This window comes from Platalea leucorodia (assembly GCF_965183815.1).
Source record: "Platalea leucorodia genome assembly, chromosome: 1".
NCBI classification, from domain to species: Eukaryota; Metazoa; Chordata; class Aves; order Pelecaniformes; family Threskiornithidae; genus Platalea; species Platalea leucorodia.
Genome location: NC_138823.1, coordinates 92,030,713 through 92,052,604, shown reverse-complemented (window position 1 = coordinate 92,052,604; position 21,892 = coordinate 92,030,713). Strand labels below are relative to the sequence as shown.

General features: G+C 42.6%; 2 protein-coding genes across 2 annotated transcripts; both read right to left on the bottom strand.

Moving 5' to 3' along the window:
* Nucleotides 1–203: 203 nt before the first annotated feature.
* On the bottom strand, nt 204–8,619 carry LOC309590435 (heterochromatin-associated protein MENT-like). The gene is made up of 8 exons (XM_082311630.1): nt 8,543–8,619; nt 7,042–7,218; nt 6,028–6,111; nt 5,500–5,637; nt 4,915–5,032; nt 4,058–4,200; nt 2,764–2,931; nt 204–1,676 (listed from the first exon to the last, which is right to left on the bottom strand). The coding sequence occupies exons 2-8, from the start codon at nt 7,207–7,209 to the stop codon at nt 1,266–1,268; spliced, it is 1,230 nt and encodes a 409-aa protein (XP_082167756.1). The 5' UTR covers nt 7,210–7,218; nt 8,543–8,619; the 3' UTR covers nt 204–1,265.
* A 3,523-nt stretch (nt 8,620–12,142) lies between these two features.
* LOC309590453 (serpin B10-like) lies at nt 12,143–18,919 on the bottom strand (the record flags this gene model as incomplete). The annotated part of the gene is made up of 7 exons (XM_082311669.1): nt 12,143–12,547; nt 13,395–13,550; nt 14,130–14,272; nt 14,654–14,771; nt 15,508–15,642; nt 17,324–17,437; nt 18,752–18,919. The coding sequence occupies 7 exons, from the start codon at nt 18,917–18,919 to the stop codon at nt 12,143–12,145; spliced, it is 1,239 nt and encodes a 412-aa protein (XP_082167795.1).
* Nucleotides 18,920–21,892: the final 2,973 nt, after the last annotated feature.

Below are 21,892 nucleotides of genomic sequence, written 5' to 3'. Positions count from 1 at the left end.
TTTGGGGGCTGTTTGAAGCCTAGTGGAAATAAGACAATAAGCGTGTCAGCTTTGTCGATCAGGATGATGTGGTGGTTGATTTGGAAAGGCAAGAATGGAAGCCGCGCACCTTACATGGCGCTCTGAGAGAACCAGGTAAGTCAGTGTCTCGAATAACACAAACACAACTCCAAGTTCATTTATTGGATTAAATGCAGATCGTGGTAAAATTATGAAGTAAAGCATCAGTTAAAATCTCACTGGTGTTTCTGTCAATACCATGACTATCTTTGCTGAGATGCACTCAAGTTATATAATTCATCATAAACCATTACATAAATCATACATTGATCAATGATACAGGTAGCAAGGAAACTGTGGAGGTATTAGCCAGGAAACAGGTATAATTAGGTTAAATTAAAAAGAGGAAGCAGATTTGCATTCTGGAGGTTTTAGATTGCATATCGGTAAGAGGTAGGAAGAAGCATGTTCCTTATAGTTTTCTTAGCATTTTTGCTGATTGGATCTCTCAGCAACCTTAACCTACAAGGTTTAGAAAAATGAGAAAAAAATGCAAGCTGTTTAGAAGCCAGCGATTAAATGTTAAGGGCTGGACCATTTTCCCTCACTGCCTCATTTTTTCATGAAGCTGCAAGGCCAGGAGAGAATGAATGTAATGTGTCTGTATACATGCGGTGAGACAGGGGAAGGTGAGGGGCATTTTGAGATTATTCTGGGTTTGTATTAAATTTTGTTGATTTCCAACAGTCTTTAAATTTGAAATGAACATAAGGAAACTGCATTGTAATGCAAATGCAGGTTTCCCAGTGAGGAAAAGAGATCATATAGATTTCTACAAGTTCTTTTTTTTCCTTTCAGGGATTTTTTTCCTCCCTGGGATATTTAAGAGGATGAACTGCATTTCCCTTGAAGTCAGCACTTAGCGTGGGGCTAGGTGATGGCCTGTGTGCAGAGAGCTTTTATGGCTCCACCTTACTCTCGAACAACAAAGCCAGAAGAGCAGGTTTGATGCAAGGGAGCAATATTCTGCACTCTGTTTTCTGTGGAGGGCTGTCTCATTAGGACAATGGAAATAAGCAGTAGAGGGATGGTCTTTGAGGCACAGGGTGGTCTCTGGGTGCTGCCTTACTTGAGGGGGGGAAGAAAAAGAACATACACTTTCGGTACGTATGGCTACACGGCTTAAGGTTGAGCTTTTAACACTGCGGTTCACGTTTCTCTGTTGAACAGTGAACCTTGGGTGCTGTCTGGGAGCAAGTAATAACTCATTCTAGGGGAGAGCAGAATCTGCCAAAAAAGAGGATGGTCTTGGATTTGTTGTGTCTGATGAAGAAGTGGAAAGGGTGGTCAACCTTAAATTTCAGAGCATGGTCAAAAGGTAGACTTGTATATATGACATTTGCAGTAGCAGCAGCTGCCTCAGTGCCTTTCTCATCAACTGCAACAAAAGACTTGTGAAGAATTTTGGAGATGTGCATGCCACCCTCCTCAGCCATTCCACTGAAATCCGCACTGCTGCCAAAGGCACTGCGCATTCCCATGCTCATCAGACTATCGCTGATGTCAAACCTCTCCTCCACTTTGAACTTAGGTAGGTACAGATCCACAAGAGTTTCGGTCTTCTTCTTGGAATCAGTCCATTCCGACAGCTTCTTATATGTCAATTCTCTTTCCAGCTATCATTTAAGAAAGAGAAGGAATTTAATGTTTGCAAGGAAAAAACAACTACTTCATTATGAATTAATCAATTTTATGGCAATGTAATGAATTAAACAGTTTTTAAATGGCAAATTTAACATTTAGCTGAAAGCATGAAATATAAATTGGTTTTACTGACGATCAGAGGCAGGGTGTGCAACAAACATTTGAGACTTAATGCTGCAAGGTTTTGAGCACCACCCCTACCAAATTCATTGCAAAAGAAAGACAGGACACTCAACACCTGCAGCTGCCATCCTCTGAGGTAGTTCTTTCCTCTCTTTTCATTCAGTCTTGATGTGAAGGAAATTGCTGGAAGATTGCCAGCTGTGTGCCAGGTGGGTTAGTCCAGTTCCATGGAAAGAGGTGTTAATATTGCACGTATTTCCTTGGCAATTTTAAAACAAACTGCTTCCAGCAAAATCTTTCAGTGACATTCTGTGTCCTGCACACTATGTCACCAGGGTTCAGCTCAGATCAAATGGAGGAGAGCAATGAATGGTATTCTTGACATGATAGATGTCAAGAATTTAACAGTCTTGCAACTGTAGTAACTACAGTGGCAGATGTCATTGTTGTAGCAAATGCAGTCTCACCAAAATCCTAGGTTTTCAGACAGCAAATAAATGGCAGGGGCAGAGGAGGGGATGCAAACAGAATGAGAACAAGATGGTGAATAAACTTCCAGGCCATGGAGAAGAGGTGTCTGTTATTGCAGGGAGAGGCTATGACTACTTGTGCAGTACTCTCCCTCCTGAATGTGCAGTGAAGGGAGGTTTAACCCTTACAGGTCATGTAGGACTGGGTGTCAGTCATGGAGCTGTTGAAGAGCTAAGCATCTGGTTATGCACACTGTTGACTGTCTTCAGTTGTTTACCAAACTAAGGGCACTCAGTGTGGAGGAACTTTCTTGGGATTAGATAGATATTAAAGGAAATTAACTCAGCTAGAGGAGGAGATCAAACAGCATGTCCTCAGAGGGGGAGATATGGTCGCCAGCCTCTTCTTTTTTCTTTTTGTAATGACTGGGTATTGGAACAAAATGGATGTAGCATACTTTTTTACCTGTTCGAGACCCGTAGTGCTGTCTGTGATGTCATCGGGAAGGAGGATGAACATACTGAGTTCATGTTCCACATATGGTAACTCAATCATTTTAAAATTCATTGTTTCCATGATGAGAAGTGGAAATGTATGTCTCATGTGCATCATCTTCACAGGCTTGGTCTTGTTCTGTAAAGTATTTATTTATAAGTAAGAAATCATTCCTTTAAAGGAAGGATGACGATGACTCAGTGCAGTGGAGGGAGAGGAAACTTTTGTAAGCAGCTTTTATAACAGTGATTTGTCATTCATTTTCCAAAGCTTTTCTTGACTGGACGATATTGCTTATCTTGGTGTTTGTCCCAGAGCATTTTGTTGGAGGCTGAACTGACTGATTTTTCTCTTCTCCCCAAAACGTGCACAGTAGCCCACAGAGGAGGGAAGAAGAGAGTTAGAAATGTCTGCAAGGATTTGGGGGATAGAGCAGGTATGGGATACAGCCTTGCAACACTACAACAGAGAAACAGCTATGGTTTAAGACGACGAGTGTTGTGCAGTTTTTCTGTGGTCTCCTCTCTCTGGCAAGAAGTGGTGACTAGCTGATTGCTTTTTATGTCACAACCATTAACAGAAGATAATATTAACATCTGTGCAAAGGGGCTCATGATGAGGGGAGTTCCTGGCAGTCACCTTTGCAGGAGTATGTAACCTCTCTTAACATCTACGTCCCTTCATTCAGGGAGGCAGCCAGTGTATACGTGCTAATCAGAAGGCAAAATCTACAGTTGGTGGAAATTGCACAGAGCTCTTGTCTTTTGATGTGAATTCATTGACATCTCTTCTGGACACATGCCATTAACATTTCTGCTAGTCTTGCCCAACCATTCACCCATTCAGGGTACCCTGTTGCAGCTCTATCTGAGCAAGTATGTTCGCGCCTGTCTAGGCTGCACAGCGCAGAGGCCCAAGTACTGTACTCACACATAAAATGGCATGTGGTTCCTGTGCATGAAGCTTGGACTCTCAAAATCATGTTTTTACAATCTAGCCCTTTTCACACTGTTTTATAAAAAGGTCTTAAGTGACTCTAGTGCTTTTGGAAACGGTAGCTGTTATCTGGAGCTCATTAACATTTACCTGAGCAGCATCTTAATGTTGCAGTGAGCTGAGCACTGACATGTTTTGATGTAACCAGCTTTTCACAGAGAGTCTAGTTACCAAAGGGGTACCTAAAAGACTTACGAAATGGGAAGATTTCAGCAGTAGCTGTTGTCACCAGGCTGTTTACGGTAAGAAGGATACGGAAGGAGCTTACCTTGCTCAGTCGGAAGGGTTCCAGATTCGTATATTCTGCCTGAAATTTCACTTCCCATTCTGCCTTGAAGTAAACGGCATTTACCAGGATCAGCTTGGTGGAACTTGCCACATCTCGTGAAGTCAGGAAATTCTTGATTTTGCCTTTTGAAATCAGAAGAGTCAGGTTTCATTCCAGTGTAGCAGGAGGACATGTTTTGATTGTTTTTTCTCTCAATTCAACTCCTCAGTGAAAAAGTCCATGCCTCAGTTCCCTACTCCCTAAAACATTCCCCTGACATAAATCAATTAGTTTGTTTACAGTTTCCAAAGCTGTTTGCTGCCCAGTTCTCCTGGCTAGCTGACAGGGATTGACTCCTTCCCCCAAAAATGTCACAGCTTCATGGCAAGCAGCTAGAAGCAGAAAGCCATATACTGCCTCACCAGCTGGTTACACCGGGTAAAAGGAGGCCAGCACCTCTGGCCAGTGCAGGACGGTACAGCTAGATAGGCATCCCCACCCGCCTTGGAGCACACTGGTAAGGAGAGGTGTTTCTCCCCTCTGTCTGCTTTGCCTGTGGTGCACAGGTACAGCGCCAGGGCAGCAGTTGTGCTTGAGGACCAGCTGATGCAGAGCACAGCGGAGTCGATGGGAGTCTCTCCAAGGAGCTCACTGAGGTCTGGATCAGGTATTTGAAGCTGCTTAAGTGTGCTGCTTTTTCTCTGTCTTCCCACTGCATCTCTGCTCACGGTCCACTTTGGAAGGCATGACCTGGCTGCTGCAGTAGCACATGGGGAAGCAAGGGCACCTGCCCAGAGGAAACGGCAGGCTGACTTAATAGGAGAGGAAAGATGTTGTTGGGGTTGAGCTCAGCTTACCCTCAGTTTGTTTTTCAACCCAAGTGTTGATTTCCTTTCTGGATTGTTCCGGTGCTGTCTTAAAGTTAACCTTGTGTGGCTGTGCTTTGTAGTAGTTCTTACTGAGCTGTAGGTATCTCTGAAAAATAGAAAAAAAAAAAAAAAAAAAAAAAAAAAAAAGTTCTATACTATACTGGATTTTTCAGTCCCAAAGGGAAGTTGTTAGTTCTTGGACTTTTTGGTAGCTTCTTGGGCCTAGAGGACTGCAGGATCTTGCTTGTTACTCTCCGTTGGACTGTGAGTTAACAGTTAAGAAATAACCAAAGGACAGAAAATTCCCTTATTTTAATGTCTCATTTACAATTGTATATATTGGGCGTTCCAATAATAAAACCATGGAAAAGGAATCCCTACACTACAGTCAAAGGGCAGTGCACCCTGTGAGCATACTGACGGGTATTTTCCAGTTAAGTTTATCACTGGAATCCAGGCCTCTTCATTTACAGTATTCAGGGTCAGCTTCAAACCTGTTCTATTAATGACAAGTAATTAAAATGAGAAATAATTTTTGCACCTTTTCTTACTCCTCTCTGAGATTGAACTTACTGGCAGTAATAGGAAGGTTTTTTCCATGTAAATACGGTTGGCACTTCTCAGTGAGTAGGTGCTTCTGGGTTTGTTGATGGCAGTCAGGAGCTCTTTGAAGCCAGAATGGATATCTTCAGCTTGCTTGTGCTCAGGATCCTTGGAAAGAGAAACCATACATTCAGCAATTGCATTTTAGCATGAAGTTTTCAAAACATGCTAAGTGATATATGTGGGAGAGGGATTTGAGTTCCTCTCTCTCTTTATTTTTCCAAGTTTACCATCACTGCAATTTGCAGGGCTCTGTTTATGACTGGATTAACTGATTTGCCATATAGCAAACCTTCCAGACTGTCCCAGTGACTTGTCCTTCCATGCTGCTCAGAGCCTGAGTGAGTGAAAGGAACTGAACTTGAACCTGTTGTGAAGTATTTTGGGGTTTGTACTTTAAAGAGGGGTGCAGACAAGAAATACTGGGTTCCTAAAGTTGTATCTGGACATTTTGATTCTGGAGATTCTTTATCTTGGGATTTCAGTTCTAATAGATACCATTTTTCTTCTCTTTGTTCTCCCCTGAGGTCTGGCCACAGAAGAAGAGCCTTCAGCTCCTGTTGCTTGAGTGAAATGAAGAACCTGCAAGCAGAGTTTCCAAAGGTAAGAAATAGGCATGAAGGAACTGGTGTGACTTAAAGCCAAATGGGGATCAAATAGTTGTCTTGGTTTGCTCTGTATAACTCGCTGTGCTATCTGCTGCTTAGGTGACTAATCAAAGGGATGCCGAAGCTGTAGTATACATAAATCCCACAGAGTAACAATGAGTATCACTGTCCCCCTCCCAGAGCATCGACGCAGTGCTCCTGTCTGCACGCTGCAAGGCTGAACTCCCTTCCACAGCTGTTGCTCTCAGCAATAGCAATGTGTTTGTGCAAACCCAAATGTTTCTCCCTGCCATAATGGTACAAAGGCATCTGAACGGGAATGCGGTGACACAGAGGAGAGTGCCGGGCAGTGCTGAGCACCACAGCTCCTGTTGAGCCAGCAATGTGCCCATGTGGCATTAGGAAGGATTGGGTCAGGGGTTGTGGAGATATCAAAGCCCTTCCTGTTCTCCTGCTGGATTGTTAGGCTGTTGTTTAGGAAAGCATGAATCAAGGTAGAAAGATGCATCCTGGCCAGGGGAGAGAGGGAGGGTGCTGGGATCTGCAAGCCTCCTGGCTATTAGTTAGGAGCTACTGGCATCAGGTGTTTGCTTCTCAAAGGGAATATCCCATCTGTGACAGAGTCATAGAATCACAGGGTAAATTAGAAGGTGTAGAATAATATAGAAGAAGTCAGGTTCAGAGAACCTCTGTGCTCAGCGTGTGATACCCATAGGATGCTTTCTCTTAGTGGAGAAGTGGGGGACCTGCTATGAAATGAATAAAATTTATCATTCACTTGTTACATTCTCTGGTCTGCCTTGGTTCGTTGTCATTGTGGTGGCAAGTTTTTCTAACACTAAATTTCGCAGCCAGTACGGGAGCCAGGTGTTGTATGGGGTGTGTCCTTCAAAGAGCAACCTACCTCTGCCATCTCTGTTGCTGTATTGCCTTTTGCACCCAGGTACATCAGAGCCAGAGCAGATGATATGCTCCAAGGGGAAAAGAAGATGTTTTTGCTCTTGTTGCTTTCATTCAGCTTTTTGAAAAGATCAACCGTAAACATGTCAATTGATGTTGAGACCAGTTCCATTGCTACAACCTGGAAAGAGGCAACAGAAAGAATTGTACTATTTGAATGTTTAAAATTATGTACACAGTGCGTATTAGTGAGAAATGTTACATGTACAACACAATGCATTGGCACCCATTAAAACTAATAGCCTAGTTGAATGTTTTATCTTCCACACAGATACTGTTTGCCACCTGTTAGGAGCAGCAATTTCTTTTAGGTTTTTGTTACCCAGATAATATTGTCCTATTATTGTACATATGTCCTCTTTCATACAGCTGCAGTTTTCTTTGTGTTTCTTTCTCCCTTCAGTTTTCAAAAATGTGCAGATTTGCAAGGTGCGCATTTTTCTTCCTTTTCGTCCTTAACTAATGATTTATCAAAATAATGTTCCCAGGGGAATTTAAATGTGGTTTTAATACATAGATTCACAAGGCACCTGAGTTTCCCACTACTTCATTTTGGATCTGTATAGAATTGAGAGCTGATACTGAGAAAGGATTTAGGAATACTTGTTAGACTCATGTGCTTTTCCTGGCCAGCCACCTATTCTGAGTAGTATCATGAATAACAAAGCTGTTATTTGCTTTTAGATTGATGGAGTTTTATTCATGATGTGTACCTACCACCCCTTCTCTATGTTCCAGCAATTTTATTTTCCCTAGAAACTGGCAGATATCTTGGGGTTATGAGTATTCCAGACTTCAAGATACCTGCCCAGTAGTACCTGCCTCATGTTGTTTTCCGGTCAAGAGACCAGAAATGTTGTTGTTGTTGTTGTTGTTGTTGTTATTATTATTATTATTATTATTAAGATTTATACCTGTTGAATGGAGCTACAGAAATTGTGGGGCAATCTCTGAAGTCTGCAGGTGCTTATGAAGTGTTTGGTTGCCAAACGACTACAGTTCTTCTGGCAATCAGTGTGCTGTCAGTACCAAATCTGTACCACAGAGTGATTTTCTTTCCTTGGAGAACACAACCAAGAGAGCACCCAGGTGGAAATTTCTCTGTTTTCCGCTAATGAATACTCCTCTGAGTTCCTGGCCTGATAATGTGCAGTGCTGTGCCTTTGCAGAATGAAAATGGCCTTTTCTTCTCCTTTATCAAACTGAAGATTTTCATTAATAAGACAGTTACTGCTGTAAGAAAACTTTCCTTCTTGTGATCAGTTCTTCCCTGAATTATCAGTTTTCCGTAGCATCACAGATTTGTTTTCTCTAAGGGCTGACATCTAGAAAAACATGAGGCACTATAACACTGGTACATTATAATTTGCCTATACATTCATGCAAGCCACAGATCACTTTTTAAAAGCATCGGAAAAGTTAGTTAAATTAGTTTAAATATTTACCTCTGATCCCGTGAGAGAGAAGACTTAGGTCTTGTCCTCGGTCAGGTTCTGCGTTTGTGTGTTAAGCAATGAGTAAATTTAGAAATATAGTACTGCTTGCACCTCCCTTTCCTTCTTCCCTACATCCAGGTTGTTTCCGCCTACCCAAAGCTCCTTTCTACCAAATACCCAAAAGATCTTATGTAATTTTGTCCTCCGTGTTGACCTTGCCCCTTTTCAGTTTTAGACATTTCAAAAGGACAATGGAATTAAAATCTTAGCTCTATTGTTACAGTACAATAGTCTACTGACAGGATAGCAGAACAGTTCACCCATTCCAAGGGTCTTCTGGTGTTGTGGAGACAACTGGTCTGTTGTTTAAAATAAATGACTAATAAAAAGGTTACACAACTAGAATGCTTGGTTTTGGTTTCTGGATATAAGCAGATATTGTAGGCCTGACTCTCCTCTCCAGCTTTGTGCAGCTGTGACTCCTGGGTTTCAAATACGGTACGTCAGCATAAAACGTCAAGCTTAGTGATTGAATTAGACACTGGGAGTCCAGCTTCAGATTGAAGATCATTAGGAGCATAGACAGAGGCAAAGCCATGAATGACCATTCAGGGTAAGGGACAGATACCCCACTGATTGTGTTGATGAAAAAATCTCATTGCAACCATGGCTGGGAATCGTTTGAGAGAAACACTGTAAAACACTGAGTTAGTGCACCGTACTTGCATATAGTGAAGGAGGGCAAGGACTGAAACAACCCCACTGGATGGGCTCGAGCAAGGATGGAGTGAAAAAATAAAATGGGGGCAAACATGGCACAGTAGTTTTCACTCTGCAGTCCCAAAAGAGGGCTGCTATTGGGTGGTGGAAGAAGGAGAAGGTGGTGGCAACAACTGTAAGACCCTGAGGGACAGGGGAAGGGGAATAGAGGAAAGGAAGGAAACTGTACTGTGTGCTAAGCATTTTGGTGCAAGCCTGCTTACAGGAACAGAGTGGGTCAAGTCTTCTAAAAAGTGGCAGAAATCAATGTTGTGCAAGGCAATGAAGAAATGCCAGAAATTAAACAAGTGTTGGTTTTAGTACAATGAGTAAGTCCTCAAGAAATCAGGATAGGAGATAGGTCAGCTGAACGGTTAGGTGGTGGGAAAGCCCAAGCCAGGAGACTCCAAGTCCCAAAGAAGTGTGCTGAGAGTGAGCAAGCCAGCTCCCTTTGCTAGTCAAGATGCAAGGATGCCAGGCAGGATGAGAAAGGGAGGTGGCAAGGCAGAATGGCTGTTGACAAGAGAGAGAAAATCACACATGTTAATTGAAAGGGACATCCAGAGGTCAACCTCCTGCCTGGAGCAGGGCCGTCAGTAGATAAGGTCAGCCACAGCCCTTCCGAGGATGGAGATTCCCCATCCTTTCTGGACAACCTTCTGCAGTGCTGTGCTGCTTACCCTGGGAAGAGCTTGTTCCCTAATGTGCAACTCACCCTTCAAGCGCTGTGTCCATTGCCACTTGGTAATGAGCTCTCACTGCCAAGAGGACATTAACTCTGTCATCTTTGCAGTCATGCTTAAAATACTTGAAGGAGAGAGAAAAGGTGATTCACATTTCCATTGACTTTAAAGGCCTGTGAGTGAGTTTGGGCGCATGTTGTCATGATTTTGTTTGTCCTGGGCCTCCCAGGCGTGTCTTTCCTCTTTATTCCTGAGGCACATCAGGAAGTGCTTAAGGGGCTTGGCCATGGGGACGTGAAGCCCTTGCATTAAGTGAAGGAGGGCATGGCAGAATTGCACCTGAATGCACAGGGATCCTGTGTCATGTTTCACAGCTGAGGAGTCAGACAGAAGGCAGTGCTGTTGAGGTTGTGCAGGGTTACAAAAATGCACTGGCTTCACAACACTTTGCCTATGCTCCTTCCCATTTGGGAAGCAGAGCCAGAAGGGACCCTGGAAGCAGCCGGTCACATGGAAAAAAACAGAAAGGACTCAGCGACAGTCAGCAGTCTCCTCTCTGTCAGGAAAAAGGAGTCCTGCCGTCCCAAGAAGTGATATTTCTAGTAAGATGCTGGCGGTGTGTGCAAGCCCTGTAAGAGACGCAGTCCTTTACTCTCTCTTCTGAATTCAGAGAGTAAGGACCATCTCCCGCAAATGTGCATGACTGATTAGGACACTGTCCTCCTTAGGAGAAAGAGCTGTGACAGGGGTAAACGTGTACTGGGGGATTTGCATGTAATCTTCCAGAAGGCACTTAGGGAGTTAGTATTACAGGCTTGATTCTCCAATTTGATCTTGCCTCAAACCAGTGAAGTAAGTGACAAAGCAAAACGAGAGTAAAGCAGTGCAGTGCTGGGCTGGCAACAGCATTGAATGCATGAAAGGTTACAAAAGAGAAGGTTTCAAGGCACATATGGTTTTTTTTTCCTCCAGTTCTATATTGTCCAATATTTTCCAATTGCTGTGGGACGGAGATTAGAAAGTATATGTGTTAGCCCCTTTGCATGCAGGTTTATTTCATTACCAGCTATGCCAGCCTGCAAAGTTGGTATAAAACTGACAAGAATGTGGGTGAGGTAGCCCTCCTAGGATGACCAGCTTAGTGAGCTGAAACCAATGGAGATGCAGCAACGTTCTGCAGGAAGGAGTTTTTCCTGTTTGTTTTCTTCTTATGTACCAAAGCAAGTGTGTTGGGAATTACTGTTCTAGATCAACTTAGTCTGTTCTGCATTGTGACAGTTCTGGTTCAGAAAGTGCTGAAAAGATGCATCAATGTTGTTCTGTGCACAGTTTGGTACTTACAGTGTAGTGCTAACCATTTTCGGGTTCTTTGGCTAGGAAAATGAGCCAAAAGCTTGAATTCCAGGTTATTTTTAATATGCTTTCTTCTAACATTGAGAGATTTGTCAACAGTACAGGAAAATGAAGAAGTAGTGCACAGACTATTGAGATGCTTGTCGTGGTTTAACCCCAGCCAGCAACTAAGCACCACACAGCTGCTCGGTCACCCTCCCCACCCTGGAGGGATGGAGGAGAGAACTGGAAGAGCAAAAGTAAGAAGATTCGTGGGTTGAGATAAGAACAGTTTAATAATTGAAATAAAAAAAATAAAATAAAATAATAATAATAATAACAGCAACAACAACAACAATAAATTGTAGTGAAAAGGAAAACAACAAAAAAAAGGGAGGAACAAAGCCCAGGAAAAACAAGTGATGCAACCACTCACCACCCGCCAACCGACGCCCATCCCATCCCCGAGCAGCGATTGCTGCCCCCCAGCCAACTCCCCCCAGTTTTTATACTGAGCATGACATCCTATGGTATGGCATAGCCCTTTGGCCAGTCTGGGTCAGCCCCCCTGGCTGTGCCCCCTCCCAGCTTCTGGTGCACCTGGCAGAGCATGCGAAGCTGAAAAGTCCTTGACCAGTGTAAGCACTGCTCAGCAACAGCTAAAACATCAGTGTGTTATCAACATTATTCTCATCCTAAATCCAAAACACAGCCCTATACCAGCTACTAGGAAGAAAATTAACTCTATCCCAGCCAAAACCAGGACGTGCTCTTCGTGGTGTGTATTTTGTTCATTATTGTTGTTGCGAGGGCCTGTTTAGTGATGGTCAGATTTCTAGGGGGAAGAGAACCTTCCCAAGAAGAGGATACTCTTGGTCTTGTTGTGCCTGATAAAGAAGAGGAAAGGGTGATCTGCTACAAAAATAACAGTAGCACCAAGACTTCGTGATGCCAGTGCTGCTGAACTGGCAGCTGCTGCCTCTGTGCCTTCTTCATTGACTTCCAGATAACACTTGTGAAAAACTTGTGACAAAAACAGCTCGCCATTCTCTGACATTCTTGTGAAATCAGCTTGACCTTCAGTGAAGGCATCTTGTATCCCCATCCTGCTCAAAGTAGATTTGAGGTCATATTTTTCTTCTAACGTGAACCTGGGCAGATAAACCTCCATTTTCATTTTCTCCATTAACTCTGGGCTGGTCCATGCAGACAAGTTTTCAAAAGTCAATTCTCTTTCTAGCTGCAGTTAGTAAAAAGAGAATCAGAAAATTACAGAGTGTTCAAAAACCTGTGCCCTAAGGACTATTTCTTCTCTTTTCTTAAATGGAGAACTTTTCAAGCTGTTGTAAGATTACGAAAAAAAAAACCAGTAGTGAAAGACCAATTTGGAGATCTTTTTGACTAAAGGAGTATGTTGCTCTACAGTAAGTCAATGTAGTATTTGAACTGTTCTCAGTAATTGTCAGGGAATATTGCAGGGTTAAATAGTTGTAGAACAAAAACATGAGTGTCAAGTAAAAATAGTCTGTTTGATTTGCTGTTCACATTTCTGTCTTCCCTATGTTTTAGAATTTACTGAAAAGAGCTTTTTTTCTACAGAACACCCACTAATGTAAATGAGAATTTGAGTTTATTATCCAAAGGCAGGATCCGTCTCTTTACAGGAGGTGGCAGTGTCCATATGTATTAGCTCCGGACTTGCTGGAAAGTAATGGAGGCTGTCCAATTTGTGTTGTTTTGTTTTTTTTTATCTGTCTGAATCAGTACAAACAGTGAATCTCAGCAGGGCTGGCTTTTTGCCCTCATTTTTGTTCAGCTGGAAGAAGAGCCAGTCTTGTAGGGTTTGGGTTACCTATTTCCAGGACTGATCAACCAGCTGCCAAGAGTAAGAAGTCTAGTCTGAGCTCCAAGAGGTTCAAGTTCACAGTGCTAGACCAAGTTTGGGGTTTGCTTTTCCTTGAGCCTGATCAGTACCCTCCTTCCTAGAAACATGACTGCAATCTGGTCTTTCACCTCACACGTGCATAAAATAAGTAAACAATAACACTCTTGTTTTTTCACATGATTTATGTTCTCAGTTGCTTTACCTTTTGTAGGCCGGTGATGTCACTTGGTAGCAGGATAAACATGCTGAGGTCATTATTGACATATGGAAGCTCAAGAATGTCAGTCTGTACTGATTCTATGTAGGTCCAGTTAAATTTATCACTCAGATACATCATTGGCACTGGTTTAGTTGTATGCTGCAGGAAATCAAATTAGATATTTGTCATTTGTACTCTGACTGAACAGCAAAGAGCTGAGTTAACATAGCACAGTGGAAGTTTATTGTATTTACTCTACAAGCTGCCCAGTGTGTCTGAGACATCCTTATGGCTCTAAGTGGTAGGACACAGGATCTACAGAGGTCCTTTGGTCTTCTGGAAAGGCACTTGGAGGCTAGGCAGGCTATCTAAGCTGTCTCAGATGACACCTATTACAGCCAGCTGTATTCCACTCTGATTTGTCATATGGTTAAAAATGAAAACGTAAAGAACTAACCCATACAGTTTTGTTCACCTCTTTGTTTTCCCTGCCTTCAGAGAACAGAAGCTTGTTTCAAGTCAGCTTCTGACAATTTTACTTGTGGCTCAGGTGCTAGTAAGTGTGCACAGTCTTTGTGCTGAAGATGCAGTGAAGAAAATATACTGTATGCATTAAATGAAATAACTTTCATGCCAGATTTCATGTGGATTTAAAGACTGACAAGAATTTCTCTCCCTCATCTTTTTCATTGCTTTTTCCACCTGCAGCCTAGGATATAGGTTAGTATATTCCCATACCGTGTTTATTCTGAAAGGCCTTTGCCTGGTAGCTGCAGCTTCAAACTTTGTTGCCCAGTTTCCTTTGAAGTAGAGCGCATTTATCAGGACTAGTCTGGTGAGCGAATCTATGGATCCAGGAGGCAGCAGATTTTGGATTTTACCTAGAGAAAACAGATGGACATCTAGACATTGTGCAGTTTTACTGCTTCAGAGTAAGTGTTGGCACAATTTCTCCAGATATAAGCCAGGGAAATTTTAAGTGCTGATATAGCATGCTTCTAGCTTGAGATTATTCGCAAATACGTAATTACTGGAGTAACCTTGATTTACAAAGAAGAGTAAGCCACGTTCCTCACATGTTCAGATGGAGGACACTAATTTTAGTAAGGGCTTGTCAGTGGATGACTGCTTTAGGAAAACTGATCTGATTTACCTTTCTGAGGAGAATTGTTTGCCTGCCTTGGGCCCCTTAGGTACAGAGACTTTGTTCAATATCCAAAATGGCTTCATTTTGAATTGGGAGAGGAGAGGCAGGAGCTTACCTTCAGTCTGGTGTTCGACCCTGGAATTGATCTCTCTTCTGATTTCATCTGCTGCTCTCACAAAGTCAACTGATTGTGGCTCTGCATCGTAGTATTTCTTGGCTAATTGTAAGTATTCCTGCAGTGCAAAAGAGAGAGCTGTCTTATGTTTGTTGCCTGCCAATATGAATGCTAATAAATAACTACAGCCAAATAGAGAGAAAACATGATAAAAATTACGTAGACTACAAGCATGGCATTTTGTCAAAGGAACAAAGTATTTTTTTTAGTGGAAATACTCAATTTAAATGTTTGCACCTAACCACATCTGCAAATCACCCTGAAATTAGATACACATCCCATAAAACTAAAATTTTAGTGTGCAAAGTCTCAGGAAGAGTCTCATAGAAAATATTTATGTTAAGGATAACAACATAGAATCATAGAATGCTTTGGGATGGAAGGGATCTTTAAAGGTCATCTAGTCCAATCCCCCTGCCATGGGCAGGGACATCTACAACTAGATCAGGTTGCTCAGAGCCCCATCCAGCCTGGCCTTGAATGTGTCCAAGGATGGGGCATCTACCACCTCTCTGGGCAACCCATTCCAGTGTTTCACCACGCTCATTGTGAAAAATTTTTTCCTTGTGTTTAGTCTAAATCTACCCTCCTTTAGTTTAAAACCATTACCTCTTGTCCTGTCACAGCAGGCCTTGCTAAAAAGACTATCCCCATCTTTCTTGTCGGACCCCTTTAACATGATTTGCAGATGTAATGAAAATATTTAAAAGCATATAATAGTTTATGGTATGTTGTCATAGATAGATCATAAAGATTAAATGGTACTACATAATCTGGATAAATGGCCTACCTACCTTGCTGAAAGGCAATGTTTTTTCTCCATATAAGTGGTTGACACTTTTAAGCAGGTAATTTTTAGTGGGTTGGTTGATTTCAAAGTTGAGTGCATTAAACCCAGCATGTATATTACCCGATTTGCCAATTTCTGTCTTGGAGAAAAGGAAAAAAAAGTTACTCATCTGGTGTGTAAAATATAGTTCAAAATTTCTAATTTCTTCCTTCATGCAGCTCTATGTAAAGTATTTCTATTGAGGTGATCTGTTACTTGTATTGCAACACAAGAGGTGTTCTAAACCAGACAGCTATTAACAGAATCATTTGAAAGTATTCAAAGTTGCAGATATGGTATAGACACTGTAAGTGTCTCAGAATGCAAGCGGTAAGAGCCTGAACTATGTAAAACTTCTAAGGGTTTCTAAGTGGAGATTGTGAAACTAAGTATATCCAAAGAGTGAGAGACAGAACTGTAGTGAGTCCTAGTGAGACAGAACTGTAGTGAGACAGGCTGTGTGAGTCCTTTCATTTATGAAATTTGAGCGTGTTACATGGAAAGTTTGCCCCTAAATTTCTTAATCTTGCCCTTAATGTCAATATTTTGTTATTTTTTTTTATGTTGCAGTAATTGCAGTAAATTCATTATCTTGAACTAACAGGATTAAATGAATGTGGGCTTAAACTCTCAAATGAGCTTGAGGAAGTTAAGCTGTGAATTAGTAAACTAAAAATCTGTGCTATATTCATCTTGTCATTACATTAGAATCAGAGGCATGAACAGACACTTAAATTTCTAAACTGTTAGAATGGTCCCTTTGCCCTACCCACAGCACTCTGTAATTCTTACAATTCAGACAAGCATTACTCATGAGGAACAATCCCTCTTCTGTTCATGCAGTGCAAATGAGTTGTTGACATAGACCCTAAAATAAATCTTCCTGCCATAGGATTTGGCTGTTGAATGCAGATCCAAGTTCCCATTCATCGGAACTCGTGGCCGGTGGGGCTTTGTGGGCAGCCTGCAGGAAAATGGTTCACTCCCACAAAGAATAAGGATGATGAGTAAGAGCAGGGAGAAGAGCTTGACGCCACCATGGTTGAATTGTCAATGAGGAAAACCTGCCTTTACTGACTCAGAGGGATTACCTTTTCTTTTCTGTATTTTTCGGCTATCTTAAATTACGTATACTTTGGTACAAGATGCCTTCCCGTATGTCAAAAAAATATCTCAGGAATATAATGATTTCCACTTCTCTAATATTTACTGCAAGCAACTGGTCTACCTTGGGAAATTCTAGCATGTCAATTTATTTTGTTAACTAATCAACTGAAATGGAGACTAATTTTTGAAGAAGGCTACCTACCAAGCATAGGTAGCCTGGAAAAGTTAATACTCTGTTTTTTGTTGTCTTGATGCTGCAGTCAAATGTGTGGGAGGACAGCTCTATTCTTGTGATTAGCTCTCTGAGGTAGGAACCATGCCTGTTCAAAGAATGTGTTTTTGCTAAATAGCTAGCTATTGAACAGTAATAAGTTGAGAAAGAAATCTCTCCTCAAAGCTAAAGGAAAAAGATCAAGACATACATTGACAGAGAATGGTAACGCTACATTTTAAATTTTGCAAATTTGAGGTTAGTTTTTGCAATTCTACCTAAAAAGGGGAAGCATGTAATAAGTATTGCATTAAATGAAGGTATCACAGGATGCTGTACCAATTAATTGTGTACACTACATCTGAGAAAGGCAAACATAGGAAAAAGCAAATGTGGAAGGAAAATATAAGCAAGAGAAGATGTGACCATGCCCATAGCTTGATCACTAGACTTGGTGAGATACCTTCTGGAAACAGGCACGTCTATTTGATAGATGCTCTTCCGTTCTGGAATAAACTTGCATTTTTATGGTTGTGGTGACGTTTCTGGCTCCTTCAGCTTTGTTAAAGTGAAGTACCTATAGTGGAAAAAGCAATAATAAATGCAAGGATAGGAAATTTGCTGTTTCAGTAAAATCTTTCAGTGATGTCATGGGACTGGTGATGCAGAGAGTCAAACTCAGATTTTATTCTTTTGTCCGCTCCTGACTGAATATGAAATCTTTGGCTAGGCCTTGAGGCCCCTGTCTACAAAACGGCATGAGCACACTAAGCTGAGGGTTGCAGGGCAAAACTGTCATCTGACTAGCCTTTCTAGAGGAATCTGCCTGCTTTGAGTTATGCCTTGGGCTGACCAGTTAATACCTGGGAAGAGACAGTTATCTCCAGATGGAGACTATGAAAGCAGAAGTCTAAATGGAGCACTGCTCTGTGCCAGAAAGCATGAAAATGGTGGGGGTAGTTTCATGCCTTAAATCCCTTGCTCTGGGCACGTGCACCTTACCCTGGCTACAAAGGGGTGCGTCCAACCTTGGAACATTTTTCAGAAGAGCTATGCCTTTTTTTTTTTTTTTTTTTGTTTTCCCTTCTTCCTAGCAGAAGATCACTCCTTCCTTTGTTACCCTGCTGGCCCTCTTTTGTCCTATAAATCAGGAGTCAGATCACTGCCTTAGCAGGTCGGACAACTTCCTCCGCCTTAGCAGGTGCAAAGTGACAAGCCTCACCTCCTATGATAGGAGCTAGGTAACTGTGCACTGGGGCTGTTCACACTGCCATCTGCTGAAGCCATGAACTGCACAAATACGACTTCGGGATTTCAGTAAGTGATCTTACCTGCAAAATACATACCCCAAAGAAAGGGTTGTAGTCTTACCATGTTTCTTCTCTGATCTTGTGGATGTGGATTTATGTTTATCAAACTGCAAAACTTATAATAGCTATAGGGGAGAGTCTTTTTGTGGGGGGCCATTTCCAAAGAGATGAGATGTGACATGGGAATTGTTTGTGGCAGAGTAGAAGGAGAATCCAGGTTTCCCACTCCCTGGTGAGTGCTCAAGTTACTGAGCTTTGGGATGAAGATCCCTTATTTCTGCTGGTGAGATTTAAAACCAGAAAATGTCACCAGTGCCACTTCTCTCATTTGCTGGGGGCCGGTTTCCAGAGACTAGAACAGACTGTTTCTTTGACCTGCACAAGTGGAGAACTGGTCTATTCATTGCAGCACACATCAGAGGTGAGACAGGAGCTGGCATATACGTGTGTAGAGTTTTGATTAGAGTAATTTTTCTGCTTATGGCTTTCCTCTGTTCCATCATGGTAAATTTCTTGCATAGAGGATGTTATTTCAAGAGATCAACCCTTTCAGACAGCTACCTTTTGAAGCCCAGACTCACCTTTGCCATCTGATCTGCAGTGTTGCCTTTGGCTCCCAAATAAACAGTAGCCAGGGCAGATGAAATACTCAAAGGGGAGAATAAAATATTCTTGTCACCATCTTCCTGACACTCATGTTTGAAAAAGTCGAGAGCAAAGCTTGTGTTTGCTTTATTCAAAGCTTCCATTGTTCTAAACCTGCACAGAAAGGGAGAAAAGATGCTATTAGCAAACCACTAATTATGACTGCTATGTGCCTGCAAGTTTCTCTTCAGTTTTTGACATTTCTTTTGTGTTTTAAAAGCCTTCTGAAAGTATTTAGCTATATGAAGAATGAGGAGGATTAACTATTATAAAGTCATATAAAGTGTAGCATGTCCTGTTTCACTGATGATACTAGCTATCACTTGGGTTAGGGAAAAAGCAACCTCCAACCTTGTTTTGTATTTGCTGTCCTTTACAGCATCTTGGAGTGACAGTTGACAGTGTTACTCACCAGTGCCTGGGCTAGAGGATACTGAGAGACTGTCCCTTATAACATCTTTTATGCTTCAATTTGTGCAAGAGCCTTTTGATGCTTGTAACTGTAGTGAACAAATACTCTGGTAACAGTAACAGTCAAACTATACTTTTAGGACAGGACAAAATACTCCTTCCAGTGCTTGGGCAAGTACTGCCTTAACTATTTCATGCTAAGCTTCCTGAATTCCCTTTTTGACTTTCAAAAACGTCCTGAAACTCTGTCTTACAGCACTAGCCCAGATCCTAGCTTCCCGGTTCTTCTGCAGGACAAGGTTGCCATATCCAGTAGACCGCAAGTGCTGCTAATTGTCATGTGCATTTGTATTGGGTTTGTGTGGCAAGGTTTTGGTAGCAGGGGGGCTTACAGGGGTGGCTTCTGTGAGAAGCTGCTAGAAGCTTCCCCTGTGTCCGATAGAGCCAATGCCAGCCGGCTCCAAGATGGACCCACCGCTGGCCAAGGCCGAGTCCATCAGCAACAGTGGTAGTGCCTCTGGCATAACATATTTAAGAAGGGGAAAAGAAAAAACTGTGCAAGAGAAACTGCAGCCAGAGAAAGGAGTGAGAATATGTGAGAGAAACAGCCACACAGACACCAAGGTCAGTGAAGAAGGAGAGGGAGGAGATGCTCCAGGTGCCGGAGCAGAGATTCCCCTGCAGCCCGTGGTGAAGACCATGGTGAGGCAGGCTGTCCCCCTGCAGCCTGTGGAGGTTAATGGTGGAGCAGATATCCACCTGCAGCCCATGGAGGACCCCATGCCAGAGCAGGTGGATGTGCCCGAAGGAGGCTGTGACCCCATGGGAAGCCCGTGCTGGAGCAGGCTCCTGGCAGGACCTGTGGACCCGTGGAGAGAGGAGCCCAGGCTGGAGCAGGTTTCCTGGCAGGACTCGGACCCTGTGGGGGACCCACGCTGGAGCAGTCTGTTCCTGAAGGACTGCACCCTGAGGAAACGACCCAGGCTGGAGCAGTTCATGAAGAACTGCAGCCCATCGGAAGGACTCATGTTGGAGTTCATGGAGGACTGTCTCCTGTGGGAGGGACCTCACGCTGGAGCAGAGGCAGAGTGTGAGGAGTCCTCCCCCTGAGGAGGAAGGAGCGGCAGAAACAGCGTGTGATGAACTGAGTGTAACCCCAGTTCCCCATCCACCTGCACCGCTCTGTTGGGGAGGAGGTAGAGAAAATCAGGAGTAAAGTTAAGCCCGAGAAGAAGGGAGGGGTGGGGGAAGGTGTTTTAAGACTTAGTTTTTATTTTCTCATTACCCTACTCTGATTTGATTGGTAATAAATTAAGCTAATTTCCCCAAGTCAAGTCTCTTTTGCCCATGACAGTAATTGGTGAGTGATCTCTCCCTGTCCTTTTCTCAACCCATGAGCCTTTTGTTATATTTTCTCTCCCCTGTCCAGCTGAGGAGGGGGAGTGATAGAGCAGCCTTGGTGGGCACCTGGCATCCAGCCAGGGTCAACCCACCACAGCATTGCAGGTTTAGCTTAGAGCTCTAGGCAGGGACTAGGAGCTATTCTGGTTGGTATAGGATGGCCTTAGAATAAAGACAGTTCCTGTCCTGAGCAGCTTGCAAGCCAGAAGCTGACCTGATGTTCGTAAGAACTGGAGAGCACAGGAACAAATTAGCTGACTTAAGCAAACACAGTGGTTCTCATTCTGCTATGATATATATGCTAGCCAGTGAGCTCTAGAAATTATAGAACTCTCTACAATAAATTGCTCTTCCTGTATATTTTTAAGACTTCCACCTTCTAAACCATGCCTGTGCCATCTCAGTAAATTACTTTCCCAAGGGTTTTTTGTTTCCAGTTCAGATCCCTGCTTCCTTTTTTTCTATGCATTTGTCAACAAAGCAACATCATCCAAGAGTGTATGAAATAAATAATCTCTAGAAATCATTACAGTACCTTGTTTTGTGCAGGGAGGAACACTGCTGCTCTGGGTGTCTCCAAGGTTTCTGCAGTTCACGTGAAGGGTAGGGTGAATTTATAGTGTGCCTGGCCAGTTCTGCAAAGGTTCTTATGACTCAGGACTGTGCAATTTATTATGCCCTGAAGGCCACATCCCTGTGGAAGAGGTGAATCATCTCAGAGTAGGATGTGAAGTGGTGGTGAGAATGATACCATACAAGAACCTTACAAAACTGACTGCAGAAGTATTTATATAAACACTTTTGTGGCAACAGGCTAGTAACAACTTGAACCCGTGCTACTTTAAACAACCTTTCTTTTGCGGTTTGGAGGATTTAAAAAAAAAGGCAGTTGCTGACCTACTTCTTTTATGATTCGTCTAATAGAAATTATTTCTGAGGAGCAGACAAACAGAGAAAAGACAGTGATTTCTTATATGTGAGTTTTTCTGTTGTCCATTTCCTACTGAGAAAGTATTTGTAACTCCTGGTGAGTTTTTGTTTTAGAAAAATGGATTTTGTTAATCTTGGAGGATTCTAAGACTATACAACCAGGGAAATGTCACTGTGAGATGGTGAAGGTTGAGAAACAGGCACCAGACCCTTGCTTTTGTTATCAGTGGCGACATCACTAGAACCTGATGCGGGACTTAAATTAGACTTCATTTTTCTTCTGCTTCTGTTTCCCCACCCTAATCTGAAAGCTGCTGTTTGACCAATGTAACACC

What these genes read in the sequence shown, in the direction of transcription:
- LOC309590435 (XM_082311630.1), bottom strand. Translation starts at nt 7,209, where the DNA reads ATGGAACTGGTCTCAACATCAATTGACATGTTTACGGTTGATCTTTTC. An exon ending in GGTTGAAAAACAAACTGAGG is followed by an intron (nt 4,201 to 4,914) that starts GTAAGCTGAGCT and finishes TGATTTCAAAAG; the next exon opens with GCAAAATCAAGAATTTCCTG. An exon ending in GCACTACGGGTCTCGAACAG is followed by an intron (nt 1,677 to 2,763) that starts GTAAAAAAGTAT and finishes CTTAAATGATAG; the next exon opens with CTGGAAAGAGAATTGACATA.